The following is a 25,562-nucleotide window of genomic DNA, read 5'->3' on the forward strand; positions in this document are numbered from 1 at the left end:
GTATTTCCTGCAGGTCCCTCAGTAGTGTGTGTCTCTCCTGAAGCTGTGCTCAGCGGAGATCCTGTGACTCTGAGCGTCCTGAAGGCTGTTAAGACGCCTGGTTTGGAGCGGGCGCTGATGTCCAGGAGTCAGATCTCAGCGCGGCTGTCAGAGATGGACGCTCAGCTGCTCAGAATGCAGAGCATCGCCGATCACATGGACAGAGAGTTCGCCAACACCAGACTGGTGAGAGACCAAGGGCCCTATTATAACGATCTGATCACATGGTCTGAAGCTCATGGCGCAGGTGGGGCGTGTCCAAAGCCACTTTTGCTAGTTTAACGACGGGAAAAACGGTTTGCGCGTCCAGCACATGGTCCAAAAGGGTTTTCTCTCATCTCTTAATGTGTCATGGGTGTGTTTTGGGCATAACATGCAATAAATAGGGTTGGGTATCGTTTGGGTTTTTTACGATACTGGTGCCAAACCGATACTTTTAATAAAAAAAGAGCCACAAAACGGCGGGTGGATGACAATAAAAAATGGCTTTTTATTGAAAAAAATCAATTACAAAGTCTTTAAATTGAACAATTTATTAAAACTTTTAACTATAATTAAATGTAAAAATATAAATAAATAAAAATCACAACAAATTCACAGTAAAACCTAACCCAACTACATTAGGCCTAATTTAACACTAAATAAGTTACAGTACTAATAACAGCAGAGTAGTCTGTATTCTTGGCATGCTATAAACCAGCTTCAGTTCAGCTTTATTTTGCAGAAATTTGACCATCTTCTCTGGCTAAATATTTTTTAACGCGTCGCCTTATTGGCAACGCGTCGTGCTTCTCACATGACACACAGCAGCCACAATAGCGCTCTATCACAGATGTAGGCTTTGTCGGTTTTATTTCGTTTTTTTCTTTTCATTCAAAATATACACAAACTTGTTAACTATGTCATGAACTATCTGATATTCTGACTCTCAAAAATGTGTAATGTGTGTTAGTTGATCTATAATGCGCGATGGGCGCCGCCATGTTAGTTTGCGCCTCAGAGAATCGGATCTTTAGGATTTACATCACGTCTCACAAAATACATGACAGTAGAGACGTGAACTGGAAGAAGAATAGAGTAAACTAAATAGTTAACTATATAAATAAGACAAATTATATCTATTTAAAGTATCGGTTTAGGCACCGGTATCGGTTTGGCACCAGTATCGGTTTGGCACCGGTATCGGTTTGGCACCGGTATCGGTTTAGACACCGGTATCGGTTTGGCACCGGTATCGGTTTGGCATCGGTATCGGTTTAGGCACCGGTATCGGTTTGGCACCGGTATCAGTTTGGCACCGGTATCGGTTTGGCACCGGTATCGGTTTAGGCACTGGTATCGGTTTGGCACCGGTATCGGTTTGGCACCGGTATCGGTTTGGCACCGGTATCGGTTTAGGCACCGGTATCGGTTTAGGCACCGGTATCGGTTTAGGCACCGGTATCGGTTTGGCACCGGTATCGGTTTGGCACCGGTATCGGTTTAGGCACCGGTATCGGTTTGGCACCGGTATTGTAAAAAACCCAAAGATACCCAACCGTACAAAGTGATGCCATTGTTTTGTGTCCTGTTCTCCTTCAGTTGGTGAACACTATTGAGACTCTGAGCCCCTCGGTGACAGCTGGCATGGAGAAGAAACCTCTCTCCAGCCCACTCAGAGTCATACAAGAAGGTTAGAAAGCTTTAGTAGCTTTATAAAGAAAATAATATATAAACAAGCCCATTGAACACACGTGTGTTTCTACTGAATCTGAACAGTGAGGAGTTACTGTGCTTCACCACATCGGTTTGGAAGGACGGCCGGCCCAGAGAGAGAAGATGAGGAGGTTTTATCTTCTTCTGTATTGAGCCGAAGTTCAGTCCATCATGAGCGCTCTCCTCCTGCAGGTACATCTTCATCATCTGTACTCGCATACACACCTTAAACCGTCTTTATGTGTGATTATACAGCATTTTGGTATCTCTAGTTTTTAAAGTGCTTTATAAATCAGTTTGAATTGAATTAGATGATCACTGCTTGTCTAACTATCACCAGAGCAAGCTCAATTTAAGATTGAACACTGGTCTGGGGAGTCTGCTCTGTATTTTCTACTGCATAAAATGCTTTTCTTACTTAGTATTTTTGTCTTGTTTCTATTCCAAACATCTACAAAATCTTAAAACAAGCAAAAGTAATTGTCTTGTTTTGGAAAAAAACAACTCAAAATGAAGAGAGTTTTTGCTTAAAATAAGATAAATAATCTGCCAATGGGGTGAGAAAAATAATCTTAAATCAACCAGAAAACAAGATTATTTTTCTTACCCCATTGGCAGATTATTAACTCTCTTAACTTTGAGTTATTTTTTCTCAAAACAGGATAATAATATTTATTTGTCTAGTAAATGTTTCTTAATGTAAGGATTTTTGGATATTTTGACTAGAAACAAGACAGAAATACTAAGTAAGAAAAGCACTTTTATGCAGTGGGACAAGAGGCCTGATCAACGGGCAACGACCCATTGCTTCTCTATCCGTCATCGTGTTAAACCCGCCAATAGCGTGCCAGGTGAATAAGCCAGTCTGTGATTGGTTCCTGCAAAAGTGTAACAGAAGCAGTAGAAATGAATGTACAGGTTTCCAGACTGAGTTGCCGGGCGAAATCAAATCCCAGACTGGGTTCACTGCATCACTCAGTGTATTAATCCAGTGTCAGACACTCATGTTTACTGGTGTGTTTTAGGTTCCTCACGTCCTCAGCTTAACTTGATCTTGTTGTTTTCAGTGAAACCAGAGCTGTGTGAGCAAGATACCAATCCAGGTGAGAGATCTGCGTCACACACACACACACACACACACACACACACACACACACACACACACACACACACACACACACACACACACACACACACACATGCACACACACGCACACACACACACACATACATACACACACACACACACGCACACACACACACACACACACCTCTACCTGCAGTCATGGGTGTGTGTGTTGATTCTTGACCTGCAGGTTTGATGGAGGGTTTGTCGGAGTTTTTGCTTGAGGATCCTGGGATGTAAGTTTACATAAAAGTATTTCACCCTCTCATCCTTTGCCGGGGATGTCTCTGTATCTCTGTATCCTTGTGGTTTTCCTCTGTTTGTGTGTGATCAGATCGGCGGCGGAGGAGACTCTCGGTGTGAGCGGCCTCAGTGACGTGAAGGACATTTTGTGTGAGTTAATCAGGGACGGGGCTTTATCCCGATCAGCGCTGGATCTGTCTCTGTCAGGACCGCTTCACCTGAGCAGGTGAGACTCACAGAAACAGCGAACGAGGATGATGATGACAACTGTGATAGTAGTTGTAGCTTATATTTCTTCCCCTGGAGTGCTATTATGATCTTAGTCACAGTTTATATAAACATTTGTTGAGTTTTTCATAAGCAGTTTTTACTCAGATGCAATGTTATTTTAATATCATTAATATGCCATTAAACTTTATATTTAGAAATATATTTGTTTTTATTTTTGTTTAGCATTTTTACGTTTTGTTAATATTGTCATTTTTGTTAATGTGTTTTTATGTGTATGTTCATGTAGTCACTCATTTTATTACTTCTACGTAAACTGAATGGAAATTAGAAATGTTGCCATTGCAACTAAATGAAATAATTTTTATAAATATTATATACATTTTTAATTGCATTATTCCATTTTTAATTGTATTAATTTATTTTATTTTATTATTTTATTTTATCCTATTATTATTATATATATTTTTTTTTTTCAGATAACAAAAATGTTTTAATAGTTTTAGCTTTCGTTTATATTTACCCTGTTTGGATAAAAGTGTCTGACTGATGAATAAATTAATTTTTATTTCTGTTTTGAGTATTAGTAATTTTAATACTTCAACTTAAACTAAACGGAAATTAAAAATGTTGCCTTTGCAACTAGCTGAAATATTTTTTTATAAATATTTTATCTTTTTTATTATTATTATTATTATTCGCAACTAAAAGTATAAAAAACATTATACATTTTATTTTATTTCTTTATTTTTTATTTCTTTATTTCTTCTTATTATTATTTTTATTTGCAACTAAAATGAAATTACATTTTTTATAAATATTTTATTTTATTTATATATATATATTTCTTTTATTTCATTTCAGATAGCAAATGTTTTAAATAGTTTTAGTTGTCTACTCTTACCCTGTTTGAATAAAAGTGTCTGACTGATTAACATCTAAATGTAAATGGTCTCTGTTATGATTGGCTAACAACAGCCCTCTTAAGTAGATTAGTGAGGGATGTGTGACACATTTACTGATTGATTTGATTGGTCTGTTTATTTGTGGTGGGCGGCAGGTCAGAGGTTACTCCAAGCAGAGCCATGATGGAGGAGGAGCGGAGGGATCTGAGGATGTGGATGAGGAGGAGGCAGAGAGAGCGACTGATGGAGTACCGCAAACAGAGAGAAGAGAAGAGAGAGAGCGAGCGCAGACCCTTCATCTCTCCACTGACACACGTGAGACGCCTCTCATGATTACATTGTCAAACTGTTTGCTTTTGATGATAACTATTCTCACAATCAATTCCACAATTTCATGCAAAGCCTTATTTCTGTTGGATTGTGAACCATGTATTATTTGCATATTGATATTATATATATATTGAGAAAAAACTGTACCGTTATACATATTTATACAGTACCATTTAACGTTTGGGGTTGTAAGATTTTTTTCATGTTTTCGTGTTTTTGAAAGTCTCTTCAAATCCAGCACTTTTTTTAAATAATGAATTTCTTCACAAATATTATACTCAGCTTTATTTCAATACTGAAGTAAACTCCAGATAAATCATCATTTCCATTCATTTTGCTTTGAATCGGGACAATCTCTAGCTTTTTCCACATGTTTGGAAGTCTTTAAGTAAAGCTTGAAGCTTTAGTTTTACACAAAACTCTTGGTAACTTTACTTTTCTGAATAATTCATCCCCGTTGCAGAATCTAACCTCTGGAGATCTGGCTACCAACAGGAAAAGCAAAGAAGAAAGAGACAGGTATGATTCTGTTTACGTGGGTTAAACTGACATTAGTTGTGTCCAAAATGACAGACTGTACTCTATGCACTATGGACTCAACCATCTAGTGTATGAGTTTTATATGGTTATTCTGCCCAAGACGACTTTTGTCGCAGTTGAACCATGAATGCTCAAAAAAAAGACTGATTTTGTGGTCAATGTTAGGATGTACCAGCAGACCGACGTGTAAAATAGGTGACTGGGGACAAAAATGCACGGTCCAGTAGTTTTATTCACCAAGGTGAAAGGAGAAAAAATATTATATATATATATACACAGTACCAATAGTGAAAAAAAAACAGGAAAAATAATCAAAAAATATAATACAAAAGAAAATAAACTTGCAATATACGAATGTAAGTTGGCTATGCCAATGTACAGGCCCAAAAATACAAACGTGTTTCAATCTCTCCACACTATCCTCTTTTTCCCTAAAATGGCTGCCTCTTTTATAGGCTTTGGTTCCTCCTATTTCTGGAGCAAACCATTTTAGGGGGAAACCCATGTTCAGTCCCTTCATTATAAAAGCTTTCTGGACAAAAAAAAAAATTAAGTATAATTTTAAGGCTTAAATTACTATTTATTTGTTATTTATTGATCAAATCTAGTAATTTAAACGCAAATAAAAGAATAAATAATAATAAAACTCCAAAAAATTGCATTAAAAAATATTATCAAAATGAAATAAAATAAGCTTTCTGGACAAAAACATTTAGGGCTTCGGGTCATTTTGACCCGCGAGGGAATGATTTGTTACAAAGTGCGAGAGAGGGATGAAGTTGTGACACTGAATGCATGACGTGTCCAACATTTATTTCTTCGGGTTAATTAAGTGCATTTGCAAGCATTTGAAGTGTGAATACACTATTTATACTACAAAATGGCATAAAATAGTACCTCAGTCTGTGAATTGGGACGCACCTCTCCAGTGGTTTCGCACATGCTTCCTATTTTTCCATGTGCCCTCAGGATGGTTCTTCAGGAGCATCATGATCAGAGAGCTCGAGATGCCTGCAGTCTGATCACTGACCTGCTCACAACACCGCTGAACCTTCCCACAAATCCCCACGAGACGCTCAGGTCAGTGCTATATGTGTGGCTGTTTAGTTTACTTTTGTTCTTATCTTTGGTTATTGTTATTTTATATGTTCTTTTGAGTTAAATATGACGAGTGAAAACTGGGTTTGATGGAAATAGTAAGTTTGACAATAAGGTTTGAGTATGTGTAAATCTGTGGAGGGTATGATGAGTGAGAATGGGTTTAACAAGAAGGAGTAAAAATCAGGGAATTGTGATTAAAATGGATGTTATGAACGTGTTTGAGAAAGAAATGAATGAGAGGTGTTCTAATAAAGACGGTACATGTATGTAGACTGTAAACTGAAGAATTTTTTATTTGTATATCAGACCATTATTGTGGATCTGACCATTTTATTTTATTTTTATTATTTAATTTTATTATCTTTACAATTGTTTTAACTATGCTTTTTATTCATCCACATGGTATTCTTTTTTCTCATGCGTATGTTACCACTATTTTAATTAATTTCTATGTAAAGCACTTTGAATTGCCATTGGGTATGAAATGTGCTATACAAATAAACTTGCCTTGCCTTCTGTACCGGCTCTGTGCGGTGCCTTCTGCAATCAGCTAAATGTGATGCATCTTTACAGGAACGTTTTGGCAACTCGCTGTGTTTTTGATACAGAGCCAGAGTGTTTTGTTTGGAGAAGGAGCACAAATCACGCTAAATATCCTGCTCTGTGTTTCAGGAGCAGAAGTCAGTCCTCTGGGAAAAATAAGAGGGCTCCCAAGAACCAGAGCGGACCACACAGACGCTCGGCATCTTCTCTCGGAAAGACTGTTGTGCTTCAGAGGAAATCTGCAGAAAAGGCCCACGGCTCATTGAGCGGGAGGCTCGGACTGCACAGACCAGGTTCATTTTATATGATTCCATTTATTAATGTTGATCGTGATCATTTGAAAACCGAGTATCAATCTCACGTTTCACATTCAGCCAGCGATCTTCCAGGCGACCGGTTATCCCAGGTTACTCGCCGCGGGATGCTGTCTGACCCGAGAACCAGACAAGGGACGAAGACCCCTCATCAGAGTATGGAGTACTTGAAAGTTTTTTTGTAAAAATATTTATATTTTTGCACTTTTATATATACACTATATTACCAGAAGTTTTGGGACGCCTGCCTTTACATGCACATGAACTTAAATGCCATCCCATTCTTAATCCGTAGGGTTTAATATGGAGTCGGCCCTTTGCAGCTCTAACAGCTTCAGCTCTTCTGGGAAGGCTTTCCTCAAGGTTTAGGAGTGTGTTTATGGGGATTTTTGCCCATTCTTCTAGAAGCTCATTTGTGAGGTCAGGCACTGATGTTGGACGAGAAGGCCTGGCTCTCAGTCTCCGCTCTAATTCATCCCAAAGCTGTTCTATCGGGTTGAGCTCAGGACTCTGTGCAGGCCAGTCAAGTTCCTCCACACCAAACTCCTCATCCATGTCTTTATGGACCGACGCTTTGTGCACTGGAGCGCAGTCATGCTGGGACAGGAAGGGGCTGTCCACAAACTGATCCCACAAAGTTGGGAGCATGAAATTGTCCAAAATGTCTTGGTGAAGCATTAAGAGTTCCTTTCACTGGAACTAAGGGGCCAACCCCTGAAAAACAACCCCACCTCATAACCCCCTTCTCCACCAAACTTTACACTTGGCACAATGCAGTCAGGCAAGTCCCGTTCTCCTGTAACCGCCAAACCCAGACTCGTCTATGGGATTGTCAGACTGAAGCGTGATTGGTCGCTCAGAGAACACGTCTCACTGCTCTAGAGTCCAGTGGCGGCTGCTTTACTCCACTGCATCCCACGCTTTGCATTGCTCTTGGTGATGTAAGGCTTGGATGAGCTGCTCGGCCATGGAAACCCATTCCATGAAGCTCTCTCCGCTGTTCTTGAGCTCATCTGAAGACCACAGAAGTCTGGAGGTCTGGAGCTGTTGACTAGGGCTGCACGATAAATCGCAATAAAATCGCACACGATTTGGCAGAGGCTGTGATAATTGCATGCGCAGCACGGCTGTGATCAGTAGATGTTTGACGTGTGTTGCTTTTTCAAACGCATGTCATAAGCAACTCAAACTTGCAGTGCTTTCAGATGGAACAGCATTTTTCTACTGAACACAGAGCTGTCCTACACTGACAAACTGCGCATAAAAGATCATAGCAGCCTTTGCGATTTGATAATCATGATGAGCCAAATTGCGATAAGCATGTTTTCATGTAAAATGCGATATATCGTGCAGCCCTACTATTGACTCTGCAGAAAGTTGGTGACTTCTGCACACTGTGACCCTCAGCATGCGCTGACCCCGCTCTGGGATTTTATGTGGCCTATCACTTCATGGCTGAGTTGCTGTTGTTCCCAATGGCTTCCACTTTGTTCTAATCCCACTAACAGTTGAGCGTGGAATATTTAGTAGTGAGGAAATGTCAGGAATGGACTTATTGCACAGGTGGCGAACTATCACGGGCCCACGCTTGAGTTCACTGAGCTCCTGAGAGCGACCCGTTCTTTCACTAATGTGTGTAGAAGCGTCTGCAGGCCTAGAGCTGGAGTTATACACCTGTGGACATGAAGAGATTGAACACCTGAACTCAGAGATTTAAAGGGGCGTCCCAATACTTTTGGCAATATAGTGTATATACAGATAGAATTATGCAAGGATATATGCAAATATATAAGACATTCCTTCATATATTCATGTTTGTTCTTCTTTAGGGATGAAAATTGGGTTCAACACATCTACAGCAAAACAGAGAGCAGAGAAAGATCAGAGCACCAGTCCAGATGACGTCCACAAGTTTCTTCTGTTGGAGGATCATGACATCAGACAGGTGAGAAGTTCACAAACACTAACAAATGTGACTTACCTACCTAACAAAACCTAGTTAGCTGCCTCGATGGGTGCCCTTTTAACGTCTTCGTTTTAGATGAAAATGTTCTAAATTGCATATTTTTGCTACATCGGAATGGTACAAAACTTAATGACTTGACCAAACGTACTATATATATATATATATATATATATATATATATATATATATATATATATATATATATATATATATATATATATATATATATATATTTTTTTTTATATATATATATATATATATATATATATATATTTTTTTTTTTTTTTTCTTTTTTTTTTTCTTTTCTTATTTTATATTTTTTGCAAAGTGCAAAAAACCTAATAAAAGTAAGTCATTATGTTTGAAAATACTCATATAAGCGTCTAGGACAGGGGTGTCCAAACTCGGTCCAGGAGGGCCACTGTCCTGCGGAGTTTAGCTTCAGCTAGCCTTACCACACCTGCTTGGATGCTTGGTCAGCTGGTTCAGGTGTGTTTATTTGGGTTAGAGCTAAACTTTGCTGGTCAGTGGCCCTCCCGGAGTGAGTTTTGACACCTCTGATCTAGGAAATACACAGCCTTCTATATGTATTTTTATATAGGGCTCCTCATACATTTGTGACCCATGCTGTGCAGAAGATCTTAATATATAGACTGTTTATTTCATTAATGTTAATCAAACGATTGTGTTATCATAGAAAAATAAATAAATACATATTTTTCCTATAGATATTTGGTGTTGACTTAGGCCTAGTGTGTTAAATTTGGTGTTATTTTAAGGTATGGTTGCTAGGTGATTTTCTTTTGGAACCTCATATCCTGACTATACTGACTTCAAACAGGTGTAGGTCAGTTATTGTTTTGTAGTTTTTTTTTTTTTAAATGGAATGTAAAAATAATAACTCATTATTACAGATGTTCTCATTGTGACTCATTTTGCCAGCACGTGTCACATTTATACACATTCTGGCTCCGCCAGCTACAGTAGCCACGCCCCAAACTCACACCATTGGTTGAGCTGGAAGATGATTGACAGATCTGAGCAGAGCTCTCAATGTTCTGATACTGACTGAGAGGCTCAATGTTTACACTTTTGAGGCAGATAAACACATGAATGGCATACTAATATTAGTCAATGAAGAATAAAGTGGGTTAAGATATTTTTTTTCTAACATAAAAATCTTTTATACTTAAACTGCATTACATTTCTAATTATCAATGATACATACTGCGCTGGAAACATCACACTCGTATTAAATTCTGAACATACACTGTCCTGCACAGCAGCTCATGTGATTTTTGTGTTCTCCAGAGTGATGAAGTGTTCACAACCGTCGATCCTCTGCGAGATCTGGATCTGGATCTTTCTCAAAGCACCGGCAGCGTTCTGAGCAAACTGGACTGGGCCGCCATCGAGAGGATCGTGGCAGAGGAGGACGACGAACAGCAGTGAAGGGATGCTTTCCAAAAACCTCCAGTTTTCACTCCAGATGTTGCGCAGCTGTTGACTGTGAATGATTGTGGTATTTGTGTATGTGTATCATTTGCGTTTTGACTGTTTGAGTAAGTTGTCGGCACAGATTTGTGCAGAATAAACAAGTATTGCTTGCAGGTGCGCTGTTGGTTTGCTTCCACATCGACTCATTTCTGGATGTCTGACAGAACGCAGAGCTCTCCACAAACAATAAGACAAGCCTTCTTTACATTCACTTTGTGTAGGTTCTTGGTAAGACTGTACAATAAGATTGAATTTGTTTCAACTAACTACATTAGTTTTAACTAATACTTTTAAATGAATACTTCTACAACATTAATCTTAGTTAATGTCAATTTCAACATTTACTAATATATTTTTAAAGCAAAAGTAGCCATGCCCCAAACTCCTCCTGCCACAATAGCCACGGCCCAAACTCCTCCTGCTATAATACGCACTTTATGGCGTATTATACTCACGAAAGATTAATAATGCTGTATATTGCTCTTTGTTAGTATATGATATCTAATGCATTCATTAATGCTAATGAAAGGGACTTTACTGTAAAGGTTTACATTGTAAATAAATGTTGTCTTAAATTTGTCTTATTGCATTTCTAAGATTTGTCTATTTGACAATCCTTTAATAAAATAATGTGAAACTAAAGATCTCATATCTCCCATTTATTAATGACATCCATCTATATCATTAAATATGAGTTCTGGGCAGAAATATAGTCATCAGATTAAGAGAAGCACCATAGCTAAGAAGAAATAGTTCAAGTTCAAGAGTTTTATTTGTCACATACAGAATACAACAGTGAAATGTAAACAGGTCCGCTCCATGGACAACAAATAACAATTAACAAAAAAGCACAATAAATTATAAAATAGGAATAGGATAAAGGTGCTATATATACATATGTAATTATGAATAATCAAGTAAAATAATAAGAGATGTGGAATAAAATAAGTGAGATAAAGTAAACTGGAGACTATAAAAATAAATACGTGGATAACAGAAGTGCAGGAGTGTAATGTGCAAACAGCATTATAATGAGTAGTTACATGGTAACAAGAATAAAGTGCAGTGCAATATCAGTATGTGAGTTTGTTAGTACTGAAGTGAGGTGAAGTCACATGTTAAGTGACAGCGTTCAGGAGTCTGATGGCCTGTGGGAAGAAACTCCTCCTGAGTCTCTCAGTTTTGGCCATCAGGCTACGGAAGCGCTTACCAGATGCATCACTACAAATATTTGTTTGCTATTAATTACTAGCGCCAACACTTTACAACAAGGTTCCATTTGTTAACTTAAGTTAACAAACTAACAATGAACAACACTTAGTGGTTGGTAATTTCAACATTTACTAATACAATATTAAGATCAAATGTTGTATGCGTTAACATTTTACCTTGTTAGGGCCCAAGCCCTGAAAGGGCGCAGAGCCCTATTGTTCTTCTAAGGATTATTTGTTATTTATTATTATTTTTTTACGCGACTATTTGGGCATTTTTGGGGCCCTTCCCATGCTCGAAAACTCTTGAAACTTTGCACACGCGTCAGAATGCGCGGCCATCAGGGCCGGGCTGAGGCTGGGACCCGGGCGTGGCAGGGGGGCTCGACAGCGCCCCCTAAAGTGGGGTCTGAAAACGTGGTCTATAAATCAAACACACTTGCACGCATAGATATCCATACTTGCACGTACATATATGAAACTCGGTACACATATAGAGCTCATCGGGCCGAACAACTTTCGTGCTCTAAGTTATGTGTCAGCCCAACAGGAAGTGAGCTATTATGGGTTGTTCGGAAAACGCATGCTGTGGAATTTGCGATACTCCTCCTAGACGATTCACCCGATCAGCACCAAACTCGGTAAGCCTGAAGTCAAGACACTGAGGATGCTAAATTGCGAGCAACTTTTTGATATCTCAAACGGTTAGGCCGTGGCGGAGAGACGAATTTATGGCGAGAAAATGGAAACAGGAAGTGTGTTATAACTTTTGCATACATTAATTCATTTTGATGAAACTTCAGCTGTGTGTTCGTTGTAAGTGGCCGATCACATGGATATGACTTTTGTGAGTCAAAGTTATAGCGCCACCAACTGGCAGCAGGAAGTGTCACTTTTGTCCAAAGTGGGGGGTTAGTTTTATCTACATTCACCAAACTCGGTATATATATTGTACTTTTCGAGCCGGACAACTTTCTAATTTACAGTCATTAGCTCTGACCGACAGAAAGTCAGATAATTTGGTTTCAATCTTGAAAAATCATAAAAACAAGCTCTGAGTTTTTACCTTCTCCTCAAAAGCGATTCATTCAATCTCCTCCAAACTCGGACAACATGAAGTAAATATACGGAAGATGCTAAAATGCGAATGGTTATTGGATATCTCAAACGGTGTTCCCGTAGCAAAAGCCTAAAAAAGACAAAATAAGCACACAAGTGCCTGGTTCATAAATAAGGCTATACTCCCACCTGCTGGTTATTCTATATATCACACTGGCTGTTTTTCTGTTTTTTTTTTCAACACTTATGCTCTCCCTTAAATGACCAGTAGAGGGCAATATTGTATAAGTTTTCAAGCAAAAAACCTTGCCTCTGTGTGTGTGTGAGAATGGTTTTCTAGGCTGGTGGGGACTTAAACCTGAATGCACACAGACTCATGGGGACTTCCCAATGGGTACAAAAGCTTATAAATCATACAGAATGAGTTCTTTTGAAAATGTGAAAATGCAGAAAGTTTTGTGTGATGGGTAGGTTTTGGGGTAGGAGCAGTGTAGGAGGACAGAATATATGGTTGTTACAGCATAAAAACCATTACATCTATGCTGAGTCCCCAAAAAGATAGTGAACCAGACGTGTGTGTGTGTGTGTGTGTGTGTGTGTGTGTGTGTGGAGAGAGAGAGGGAGGGGGGCTGATTTCTACCTTCAGCTTACTACAGTGTGTGTGTGTGTGTGTGTGTGTGTGTGTGTGTGTGTGTGTGTGTGTGTGTGTGTGTGTGTGTGTGTGTGGAGAGAGAGGGAGGGAGGGGGGCTGATTTCTACCTGCAGCTTACTACTGTGTGTGTGTGTGTGGAGAGGTGGTGGGGCTGATTTCTACCTTCAGCTTACTACAGTGTGTCTGTATTGTATAAGTTTTGAAGCAAAATAAACTTGCCTGTGTGTGTGTGTGTGTGTGTGTGTGTGTGTGTGTGTGTGTGTGTGTGTGTGTGTGTGTGTGTGTGTGTGTGAGTGAGTGGTTTTCTAGCCTGTTGGGGACTTCAACCTGAATGCACACAGACTCATTGGGACTCGTGTCACTGTAGGGACCTAAACTGAGGTCCCAATGGGTACAGAAGCTTATAAATCATAAAGAATGAGTTCGTTTGAAAATGTAAAAATGCAGAAAGTTTTGTGTGATGGGTAGGTTTTGGGGCAGGGGCAGTGTAGGGGGACAGAATATATGGTTTGTACAGCATAAAAACCATTACATCTATGCTGAGTCCCCAGAAAGATAGTGAACCAGACATGAGTGTACGTATGCAAGTGTGTGTGTATGTGTGTGTGTGTGTGTGTGGAGGGGGGGATGGGCTGAGCTGATAAGGGCTGCCTGCAGCATTACTACTGTGTGTGTGTGTGTGTGTGTGTGTGTGTGTGTGTGGAGAGGGTCTCTCACACTCTGTGTGTGTGTGTGTGTGTGTGTGTGTGTGTGTGTGTGTGTGTGTGTGTGTGTGTGTGTGTGTGTGTGTGTGTGTGTGTGTGTGGAGAGGGTCTCTCACACTGTGTGTGTGTGTGTGTGTGTGTGTGTGTGTGTGTGTGTGTATGTGTGTGTGTGTGTGTGTGTGTGTGTGTGTGTGTGGAGAGGGTCTCTCACACTCTGTGTGTGTGTGTCACCTTGTCTCTTGTTTTTTTTCATAATGTAACCCTTTCATTTCATAGGCTATCACAAATATCTATCACTTTATTGTGAAAAATAAGTAAAAAACAAAAACATATATTATATCTTTAATTAAATACTGGTCTTCTGAACTTACAAAATTTTGAGCTGCAAAAAATACATTTGCACATAATTGAAAGTTATATCCTAATACTTTTAACTGTTTTCTATAACATGGGCTTTAAAGAAGGTCATGTGCTGTGTTTGCAAAGATCACGTATGACACCTCTTTAAACTAATTATTTATTGATAGAATTCAAATGGATAAAAAAATAATTTCACATGATTTTATAAAAGTGGCTGTTTATAATAAACTTCCATAAATTATATGCACGCATATTACTCTTACCTGACACTGATATTAAAATGATTGTTGCGGTCTCTGTGATTTGGCTTAATTTATTTTTAAGAGAAGTGTAAGGATAATACAACTTCAGCATTTGGACAGTATTCTGCACTCATTTTGAAATTGACATTTGACATCATCTGACATAAAATTAATGAATAAAAAGGTAACTGATCTCATAGATGTGAGTGTTGTGGTTCCTGGTCATAGCAGCACCAGTTGCTGCAGTTAATGAGGTGAATTCAAATGACTTTGACATAGTCCTTTTATTTTTTTCCCATATTAAATGCCTATTGGCCTGCTGTGCACAGTTAAGCTGATGCCACCGGGGTGGCGGTGCCACCGGCTTGGGCCCGTCATCGCTGCTCGCAGCTTTAATTAGCTATTGTTATTCAGATTAGTTGAAATACAATCGTGTGTTTATGTTATCAGCTTCAAAAATAACATATTTGTTATATTCCTAGTCAAATTATTAATAATTATTATTCTGTATGAACAAATACCATAGAAAAATACACAGTAAAAGCGTCAGGACATACATTTCTCTAAAGTAACTGATGACTTTTATTTAGGAGGAACTTTTATTTTGGCTTTCGGCGTCCCGGAAGTTACCGATGTTGTTGTAATGGCTGACCAGAGTAGTGATGCTGGTGAGTTTCTGAGTTTTATCCTTCATTCGTGAAATATTTCTCTCTTTTAAGTGAGATAAATTTGTTAAAAGTCTAGGACAGTGTTTTTTGCTGAAAGCTGCGATGATTTAATGAAACCAAATCCAGTCAGAGCAGCGGTTATCATCATCATAGACTCCTAAGGCACATGTGATTCTGATTATTATTTAGTAATAATTCACACATAGGAACATTTAGCCTTCGCTTCTGTGACAATGACTGCCGTGAAATATGTTGTTTAATGATGGTATTCGTTAAAGTGCCCTGGCTATATACTAACGATACACTGAATACAATAATGATATACTGTAGAAATGTATATATAGTTTGCATTTCTTTTGTAAACGTAGAAATGATCTTGTTTTTCCTTTTTATTATTATTTAATCATTCTTATGTTGTTCATTTTTGCCTATCAATCAACCTTAAATTATTAATCCCTATAAATAAATATACATACATAATCTTTATATTTTTAATAGAAAAGTAATTATAGAAATTCCAAAATGAAACTCTTTCCCACTTTAGACTATTATTATTATTATTATTATTATTATTATTATTATTATTATTATTTGTTATGCATATTTTTTTATTTGATTTGCCTACCACCCATATATTATTCATCAGTCGAAATAATAATAAACAAATATACCCCATACATATTTTTGCAAAGGTAATAATAGAAATTCTATTATAATGAAAATATAAAAGTCATGTTTTACCTTAAGATTATTATTTGTCATTTTGACAAATTTTTGCCAAAATAAATCCATAAATATACACTGTATAATGATTTTTTTATAAAGCTAATGATAGAAATCATGCAATAATATAAATAATAGACATTATAAAATCCATTTTCCATATGGATTACTATTATTATTTTGATTTTACCTACCACCCACACATTTTTATTTCCATTACATTATTTACCAATTATACATTATTTCTTCTAAATATAAATAGATACATAAGTACGTAGTGCTTTTTGTAACATGCAACTTATATTTTACCTGTCATTTATTTTATTAATTTATATATTAATAATATTAATGTTTGCCTACCACCCATAAATTATTCAATACAAAAATAAATCCATAAATAAACACTGATTTACTTTTTATATAATTTATAATAAAAAAATCTGTAATGATATTATAGATATTCTAAAATTTAAAAAGAAGTTCTATAGATTATTATGGTGTTATCATTTATATATTTTTTATTTAAATAACTTTTGCCTGCCACCAATACAATATTCGTTGTTTAAAATAAATAAATAAATAATGTAGTACTTTTTATAAAAAGAATAATATAAATATATTATTATTATTTATTTATTTATTTATTTATTTATTTATTTTTATTTAACTTTTGCTTACCACCCATACATTATTCATAGTTTACAATAAATAAATATACACTATTACTTTTTATAAAAGTAATAGTAGAAATTCTGTAATAATAATATACTTTATTTGATTCATTTAATTTCTTATTTTAATTTTATTGAAAATATATTTTTTTAATATTTTAAAATAAATTAATAAATATACACTGTTTTACTTTTTATGAAGGTGGTAATACAATTTCTGGAATAATAATTATAAAAATTATTTTATAAAATTGTATTTATTATTATTTTTTATCATACATTCTGAAAATTTATTCCTACCACTTATGCATTATTCATAATAATAAAAAAACGTATTCGAATGCTTGGTTTGTTTGCTGTGATTGACAGGTGACTCCAGTAACGATGCAGACATCTCGTCGATCATGGGCTTCTCTGGGTTCGGTGAGTTTTTCAGCTCAGAGTGTGTGTGAGAGAGTGTGTGAGTCATGTCAGTTGTAACATTTCCTTCACTCTCAGGAAAGAAAGCGCGAACCTTTGACCTGGAGGCCATGTTTGAGCAGACGAGGCGGACGGCCATCGAGAGAAGCCAGCGCGCTTTAGGTCAGTCCGTTTATTTGATCTGCTCTTCACATGTGATCCTGTCTCAGTAGATGCCATTTCAACCTTGACCTTTACTGTCACAGAGGAGCGTGAGAGACAGGAAGTGCAGGAGAGCAGCGGCCCTCGTCCCGTCAGCCTCAAGGAGAAGCCGTCCACATCCAGGTAATAATGCATGAATGAATAATAAAATAATAATAATTATTATTATTATTACAGAAAATGTATTATTACCTTCATAAAAAGTAAAACTTCACTAATGTACAGTGATTCGAGAGTTATCCAGGGAGGTGTGTGTGTGTGGGGGGTTACACATTTAAACATATGTTACATGTTTTTGTGACATATGAGGACACAAATGTGTATAATGCCATGGGTATGACACAGGTATTACAGGAGAGGGTGAAATATGAGGACATTACCCATGGCCCCACTTTACAAAAGGCTTATAAATCATAGAGGAGGAGTTTTTTTGAAAATGTAATAATGGAGGATGTTTTTCTGTGATGGGTAGGTTTAGGGGCTGTGTGTGTGTGTGTGTGTGTGTGTGTGATGGGTAGGTTTAGGGGTAGGGGCAATGTAGGAGGACAGAAAATATGGTTTATACAGTATAAAAACCATTACACCTTTGGAATGTCCCCACATTTCACAAAGACAAACGTGTGTGTGTGTGTGTGTGTGTGTGTGTGTGTGTGTGAGAGAGAGAGAGAGTGAGTAACATCTCTGGTTGATGAGCAGTGGCGGCTCCAGACAATTTTGATTGGGGGGGCAATGGGGGGTCCTGGTCATTTCAATGGGGGGTCTCATGAAAACCAACAAAAAATACAGCGGACACAGCTAATAACTGCATATTACGGCTACTAAACAAAAAAAACACAACATATCAACTACTTTGTTTTAAATTTGCAGTTTGCAAACTATATGCTCAAACTTTAATTGCCATAGCCACACCCATGTCAGAGAAAACACATTTTTTAGCTCCAAGCTATAGCTTTAGCGTATCAGTTCTTGCGGGTTTGTTGCAGCGCCTTGAACGCAACAAAGAAATGCGCAGCAACGTTCGTAGTGTGGCGCAGTAGTTCTTATGTTTATATATTTTTTAGGGCTGTCAATCGATTAAATATTTAATCGCAATTTAATCACACATTCTTATCAGTTGTAAATGTACCTATAGTTTTTAATACTCTAATCAACATGGGTATGGAGAAAAATGCAGGGGCGATTCTAGGGTCAGAGCTTTAGGGGTGCTGAGCACCCAATGACACTGCCACCAACCTAGAGACACACGTACCCTAGAGAAGAGAAGAGGATGACACCATTTGCTATGCGGGGATGTTTTCATTTTCCTCCTTAACACATACGTTTTAAATATGTTGAACTCCCTCTGTCTCTTCATTTCCTTCACTAGTCAATTCCCTCTCATCCCTTATGGACTCTCTCTGTTGTTTTCCTCCTCCTTTATTATGAAAAAATGTGGTGTAAAATAATGTTACAATTTTTTTTATTTTATATAGGCTATAAGTTTGTATAGGAGTACACACACATAAACAGGAGTAGTTACTGTTTTGCTTGCCACTATTATTATTGTTGTTGTTTCCTCACCTGATTCTTCCTGCATGCTCTCCCTTTCCCTTTCTCCTTCGCCATCTCCCTCTCTTTCCCTTGGCACTGACAATCATACACAAATATATTGTAGGCAGGAGAGTTGAGGTCAGTTTGTCATGTCACAAAAACGAGATCATGAGACCATTTACAGATTCTAAGGATATGATCTAAAGGCGCACAGAGGCGTGTCATTTTAAATGTCTTTATTATTGTTATTATTATTGGGCTTAGAAACTTTTTAAATGACATTCATTTCACAAGAGAAGCTTGAGTATTTTCACTCCAAACGCCAGGGCTTCATGTTTGCATGACGACTGACCAGAATCAAATTAACGATGAACTTTAACAGAGACACACGTACGCACTACACAAGTACGCAGTTTATTTGTCGCGCTTCTGTTTTTGTTTCACGCTCTAGCAGTTAATAAACAAAACTGCATGCGTCTTGCGGTAGAAAATTGTAACCGGCGTTACTTCTCCGTTTATGAATATGGACGAGTCACCCAGGTGCTACTCCACAGCGCGGCGACCCGCCGGACTAAAATAGTCAGAGAATAAACAGTTATTATAGCCAGGTGTACCACCATGGTGATTCAGGATACTGACTCCAGTACTCACCGATATGGTTTCAAAATCGGAACAACTCTAGGTAAAAGGAAAGAAGTGTCAGACACAGCTTTCAACCGATCACAACACTACATCACGGGTTCTCACTCAGCGTGTGTTTCGCGCTGGATGACGGTCGTGGTGAGCGGTGCAGCGTTGCCACTAATAGTGCAGCGTATGCAGGGATTTATTTTTATTTTCCTCCTTAACACATACATTTTAAACCACAAACTACGGAGTATGTTTTGGACATTATTTAACCGTGTAAAAGATTAACAAAAAATTTAAATAACACAATTTCTTACTCCAAGTTTTAGGGGTGCTGAGCTCCTTTTTAGGGGTGCTGAAGCACCCCTAAAAAGGGGCTAGCCTCGCCCATGGAAAAATGCATGCTTTATGCAAATGTATGTTTATTATAAACCATACTCAGAGCATGAAGACTAGACATGTACCAAACGTCAAAGATGATTTTCAAAGAACTTGTTCATGTCTCTTAAAGGTGCACTATGTAGTATTTTTGCAGTAAAATATCCAAAAACCACTAGGCCAGTGTTATATATTTTGTTCAGTTGAGTACCTACAATATCTCAGATGTTTCCAACTATTTGTAAATTGTGAGAAAATTGCTATTTTAACTGAGGACAGGGACGTTTCAGTACTGCATTTGAGGGAGTCGCCTGTCAATCGCATCATATCTGCGTTATCCTCGGTTTCGGCTTTTATTTGGCAGGAGCGCTTTACTCTTAGCAGTGTGAACAAGTGAACGCACGGAGTAACGTCATAACATCATTTTGAACACACTTAAATGTATCTAATATGATAAACAGAGCTGCTTTACCTCATAATCATAACCGGAAGAGCAGATCAGTGCAGGTCCCGGCGAATGTGTCCCGTCCCGTCATAATAAAAGTCCCGGTATTCGCGGGGCGGGTATTTGTTTAACAATCGCTCCAGCAGCTGTGCTCAGGTCCATAACACTCGGTCCTGGTCTGCTTTAGACTACAGTAACGTTAATAACCGCATGCATGAACGTGATTTCTGCCCGAGTCCTATTTTCCACCGGCTGTGATGAGAAGACCACATCTCCCAAGATACTGCGCTCACACTTGGCGTCATCAAACTACACCTTTGTTTTGAATAGGCGCCCTCCAGTGGACGGAAAGCTCCATAGTGCACCTTTAAGCAAACAATTCAGAATAAGCAGTGATTTCTCTCATTTTAAGAATATAAATAAAGGGAGTTTTTACACTGGCAGTTTAATTCAGAACACAGCACAGTTCAAAAGCTGTAATGCGGACCTGTGAGCACACCATATTCCACAAGTAGGAATATAGTGTGGCCCCTTTAAGAGATGCGCGTTCCTGCCCGCATGTCTATGTTTCTGCCGGTATTTTGTGTGTGCACCGAGCTGTGCCGCAGTGAGAGAAACATGGACTCGGGAGCGCTCTTGTCCAGAAAATTAACCTGCTGCTTATTCGTTTTAGCCGATTGTAATGTATTTAGTTCAATAAAACACATGTACTGTAAGTAGTTATGATGGTGTTAATGATTTACCTCAGATATGAGCGAGAGTGAGCTTTAGTGCATCGCGTTCGGACTGCACTCGCTGCAGAGAATGTTTTTTGTGAAAAAACACTTTTCTTTCGACCTGCGGAGCCTAATAAAAGTTAAGCAGGAAATATGGTAGGCTAGCTTATGAAGGCAATAACTGCACTTGTTTTAGAGTAATGTTAATGGTAACCCTTTTCTTTCCCTATTCATTTTTGCTGCAGCACCCTTTGCGTCTAATCTAAATTTCTCTAATAGTTTGAAGAGAAACCTTTTTAAATCTTTATCACGGATATATATTTATTTTTTTAATCAGGAAGAGGGTGGGTGGGGGGTCAAATGGGGGGTCAAGGCGTTTTTAGGAGGGTCTTGAGACCCCCCCTGGCGCCGCCGCTGTTGATGAGGACGAGCCGTTCCACGCTTCAGCTTAGTCACGCATCTCTCCTGTGTTTGTGTGGACATTTTTTGACAGGAAACAGGAAACTGACAGCAGCAGCGATAGTGACTCTGATGTCATCGGCCCGCCGCCGCCTCCTCAGAAGGAGGAAGATGATGATGATGATGATGTCGTTGGACCTCCATTGCCACCCGGGTACAAGCTCAGCACCGCTGACAGCGACGACGACGATGACGATGATGATGATGACGATGATGATGTGAGTGTATTTTTCATCTACACACACATTGTCACCCACACACTCTCTCTCTCTCTCACGCACACACACACACAAACGTTTGTTTTTGTGAAATGAGGGGGCAGTCTAGAGCCGTAATGGTTTTGATACTGTACAAACCGCATTTTCTCTCCCCCTACACCCCTAAACCTACCCGTTACAGGAAACATTCTGCATTTTTACTTTCTCGAAAAAAACTCATTCTGCATGATCTATAAGCATTTTGAAAAATGGGGATATGGCTAATGTCCTCATATTTCATCCTCTCCTTGTAATACCTATCATACTAGTGTTGTCAAAAGTACCGACCGCGATACCAAATGGGTACTGAAATGTTAAAAATGACGCTTTGAGCGCTGTTGAGCGGAATCGTAAACACCTCTGACTGGCCATTGTGCTCACGCGCTCATTTAATATGTCTGTGATTGGCTACTTCGATCAGCGCTTCACAGACATGTAGTAAATATACATCAATGACACTTTCCCAGGAGCGCTCGCACAGATACACACAGAGCGTTTGAATGCAGGCATCTATCAGCCCACCGGTCCGCTGGTCGACGCCTGATTGTGCTTTCAAACAATTTCGTCACATTTTTAACATTTCAGTACTGATTTGGTATCACGGTCGGTACTTTTGACAATACTATGTCATACCCATGTCATTATACACATTTGTGTCCTGATTAGGGATGTCAATTTTCACAAATTCCCATGATCGATCGTCGTTTAAATTAACGATCAATTAATCGATTAATCGTTAACCATAATACTGAAATATGCGTCTACAGCAGTGGCTTATAGCCGACAGCATGACAGTAGGCCTATGTGCAATGCTGCTCAAAACGCCATGTTATTCACCAAATGAATAAGAAGGATTTTTATCTAAACAAAGGGCAATGGGATTGTAAAATTAGTCGATGTTATTTATAATTTAATTACATTAAGCTACTTATTTAATAACCAAATATAACATGTAATACAACACGAACGCCGCCTCAGATCTGTTATTCAGAATGTGTGGACGCACTTGCAAGAGCAACGTGCTGAAACATCACCTAAACCCAGTTAATTCAAAACGATTTATTAAAATATTGTTTTCATTAATGTTATGTAATGTGACAGTCCCAATCATAGTTATTATTAGTCGTGCGTTGCTGTTTGAACTGCGCGAGCCGAAGCGGATGCGCTGAATCAACACTGGTAAGTTACACTGAAACTTTGCTAGCACGTTATTTAACTCAACAAAAAGCTTCCTATATGAGATTAATCAGATTTATATAAAGTTAACAAAATATTACAAATTATATATCTTCACAAAATGATGCGAATTCACAAGTGAACTTGAATTGAGTTGCTGATATTCATCTTCAGAATGGGAGACGCGTGGTGTTCACGCGCTCTAGGAACAACGCTCTGAACACGGCACCTAAACCCAATGACTTTACAACCATTTATTAAAATAGTGTTCTCATTTCTGTTATATAATATGACCGTCCCAATCATCGTTATTATGCATTGCTCTGCATGCGCTAAAGCAGAAGCACTGAATGAAAACCGGTAGCCATCACTGACTGAAGCCATTTGTTAGTGCGTTTTATTTCGCTGAAAGAAACGCATCCTATATGATTGATCACATATATAACGTTACAAAATAAATGTAATATTACAAATTACTTCAGCACAATCTGATGCGAATGCAGAAGTGAACTTGAACTAAGTTACATGCACGAGTCAGAATGCGTGACTCATGTTGTGCACGCGCTCTTCCTGGATCAACGCAATGAAACACACGGCAAATAAACTCAAATAATTAACAATCACAATGTTTTATTACAATAGTGTTCTCATTAATGTTGTGTAATATGACCGTCCCAATCATAGTCATTATTAGTGCTGTTGGAGCTGCACGCTGAAGCTGATCACCGCCACCCTTTTACTACCGCTCACCTCTAACGTTATTATTAACCAAATGCATCCTTATGAGATAAATCAGCTATAGATAGGCCTGCACAAAATAAACACAATATTACAACTTACATTTGCACAAAACAAAAGGCTGCGAATGCACATGCAAGCTTGCAATCACGATGAAGGTGTGACTCCAGCTGTAAAATGGTCCCTAGTAGAACTCGGGCACGCTCGCATCATTTTTCCTCCCGTTTCCTCACGCACGCGCATGACCCTGCTTAATCGATGATCGATAAGTCTTATCGATCAAATGTCTTATCGACAATTAATCGATCATCGATTAATCGTTGACATCCCTAGTCCTGATATTTCACAAAACAATCCCACACACACACATCATGGCATTATGCCTAGATAACTCTCGATTCTCTATAGAGCTCCGGAGGTTGACGTCACGCAGCATTAACGCCGCCATTTTGGCAGGCACTCAGAGCGGCTGTAGCCTTGGTATCTATAAAATGATTTAAAACCAGACGGTTTAAACCTTACTATTGCAACATGATGGACAGCGGTGACAGGATGTCAGAACAGGCAGGGGAAAGTAAATGTGAAATCATTTTATCGTAGTAAGTTTTGAATGCTGTGATTTTTAGTTTATTCTTCATTCTTAACTACTTTTGCCTCACGTAGCTAATGATAAGAATAAGTTCCCATTAAATAAGATACTTAAAGGTGTCATGAACTGGCTTTTAAAAATGTTTTATACTGTTTCTGAGGTCAACTAATGACGTTTGTGTGGTTTTTACATTCAAAAACATCATAACTCATAGGCTATTTTCTCCACTGGTTTTGAGGCGCTCTCCTGAACGCTGGGTTTTGATGGACGTGCCACTGGAGACTTGAAAGTAAACGCCCACGGCTAGGATTGGAGAAGATTTGCATATTTAATGAGCTTCTGCTCTTCTGTCAGTTCACATGAGGGTGGGATTGTTTTGAAAGGAGCAACTGGAATGATTCTCTGACGGGGCTCAGTCTCATAGATATCAAACAAACACGATGATTTATCTCACATTCACCCGTGATTGATTAATTTTTGTATTCCTTGGCCCGCCCGGTCGGTGGATATAAGCGCAAACCACACGGGCGCGCACTCTTCAAACACAAAGGAGATCATAAAATGAATGTTATTTCACTATTAAAAATTCACCAGCCTGCCGACAGGCTTAATTTTTGGTCTGGAAAACACATAGCCCCGAGACGTCGGGCTTTGCGAGCCCTGGAAGTCTGATCCCAAATCGGAAAACCTGGAAAACCAGGTAGCTGCTGGTAGAGGTGTTAGTGAGGCCAGCAGGGGGCGCTCACCCTGTGGTCTGTGTGGGTCCTAACACCCCAGTATAGCGATGGGGACACTATACTGACAAAGAGCACCGTCTTTCGGATGAGACGTTAAACCGAGGTCCTGACTGTCTTTGATCATTAAAAATCCCAGGATGTCCTTCGATAAAGAGTAGGGGTGTAACCCCGGCATCCTGGCCAAATTTGCCCATTGGCCTCTGTCCATCATGGCCTCCTAATCATCCCCCTCTCCTGATTGGCTTCATCACTCGTTCTCCTCTCCACCAATCAGCTGGTGTGTGGTGAGCGATCTGGTACAAAATGGCTGCCGTCGCATCATCCAGGTGGATGCTGCACATTGGTGGTGGTTGAGGAGATTCCCCCCTTCTATGTAAAGCGCTTTGAGTGCCTTGAAAAGCGCTATATAAATCGAACGCATTATTAATATTATTATTATTATAAAAGACACCTGTCCACAACCTCAAACAGT

General features: G+C 38.7%; 2 protein-coding genes across 4 annotated transcripts in view; both read left to right on the forward strand.

The window, feature by feature from the left end:
* cplane1 (ciliogenesis and planar polarity effector 1) overlaps positions 1-11,080 on the forward strand; it is a 79,593-nt gene extending 68,513 nt beyond the window's left edge. For all 3 annotated transcript variants that reach the window (XM_067434116.1, XM_067434115.1, XM_067434117.1), the window contains 13 exons: positions 14-225; positions 1,621-1,711; positions 1,798-1,926; positions 2,802-2,837; positions 3,051-3,096; positions 3,195-3,329; positions 4,392-4,551; positions 5,030-5,085; positions 6,076-6,186; positions 6,880-7,043; positions 7,125-7,220; positions 8,894-9,009; positions 10,342-11,080. In XM_067434116.1, coding sequence (XP_067290217.1) covers positions 14-225; positions 1,621-1,711; positions 1,798-1,926; positions 2,802-2,837; positions 3,051-3,096; positions 3,195-3,329; positions 4,392-4,551; positions 5,030-5,085; positions 6,076-6,186; positions 6,880-7,043; positions 7,125-7,220; positions 8,894-9,009; positions 10,342-10,482 — 1,493 coding nt within the window. In that variant the 3' untranslated portion in view covers positions 10,483-11,080. The remainder of the gene's footprint in view (positions 1-13; positions 226-1,620; positions 1,712-1,797; positions 1,927-2,801; positions 2,838-3,050; positions 3,097-3,194; positions 3,330-4,391; positions 4,552-5,029; positions 5,086-6,075; positions 6,187-6,879; positions 7,044-7,124; positions 7,221-8,893; positions 9,010-10,341) is intronic.
* Positions 11,081-15,345: 4,265 nt separating this feature from the next.
* Positions 15,346-25,562, forward strand: part of LOC137061997 (WD repeat-containing protein 70) — a 138,427-nt gene continuing 128,210 nt past the window's right edge. The window contains exons 1-5 of the mRNA XM_067432738.1: positions 15,346-15,423; positions 17,187-17,240; positions 17,316-17,399; positions 17,483-17,561; positions 21,628-21,811. Coding sequence (XP_067288839.1) covers positions 15,399-15,423; positions 17,187-17,240; positions 17,316-17,399; positions 17,483-17,561; positions 21,628-21,811 — 426 coding nt within the window. The 5' untranslated portion in view covers positions 15,346-15,398. The remainder of the gene's footprint in view (positions 15,424-17,186; positions 17,241-17,315; positions 17,400-17,482; positions 17,562-21,627; positions 21,812-25,562) is intronic.

The sequence above is a fragment of the Pseudorasbora parva genome, chromosome 23 (genome assembly GCF_024679245.1).
Source record: "Pseudorasbora parva isolate DD20220531a chromosome 23, ASM2467924v1, whole genome shotgun sequence".
NCBI lineage: Eukaryota > Metazoa > Chordata > Actinopteri > Cypriniformes > Gobionidae > Pseudorasbora > Pseudorasbora parva.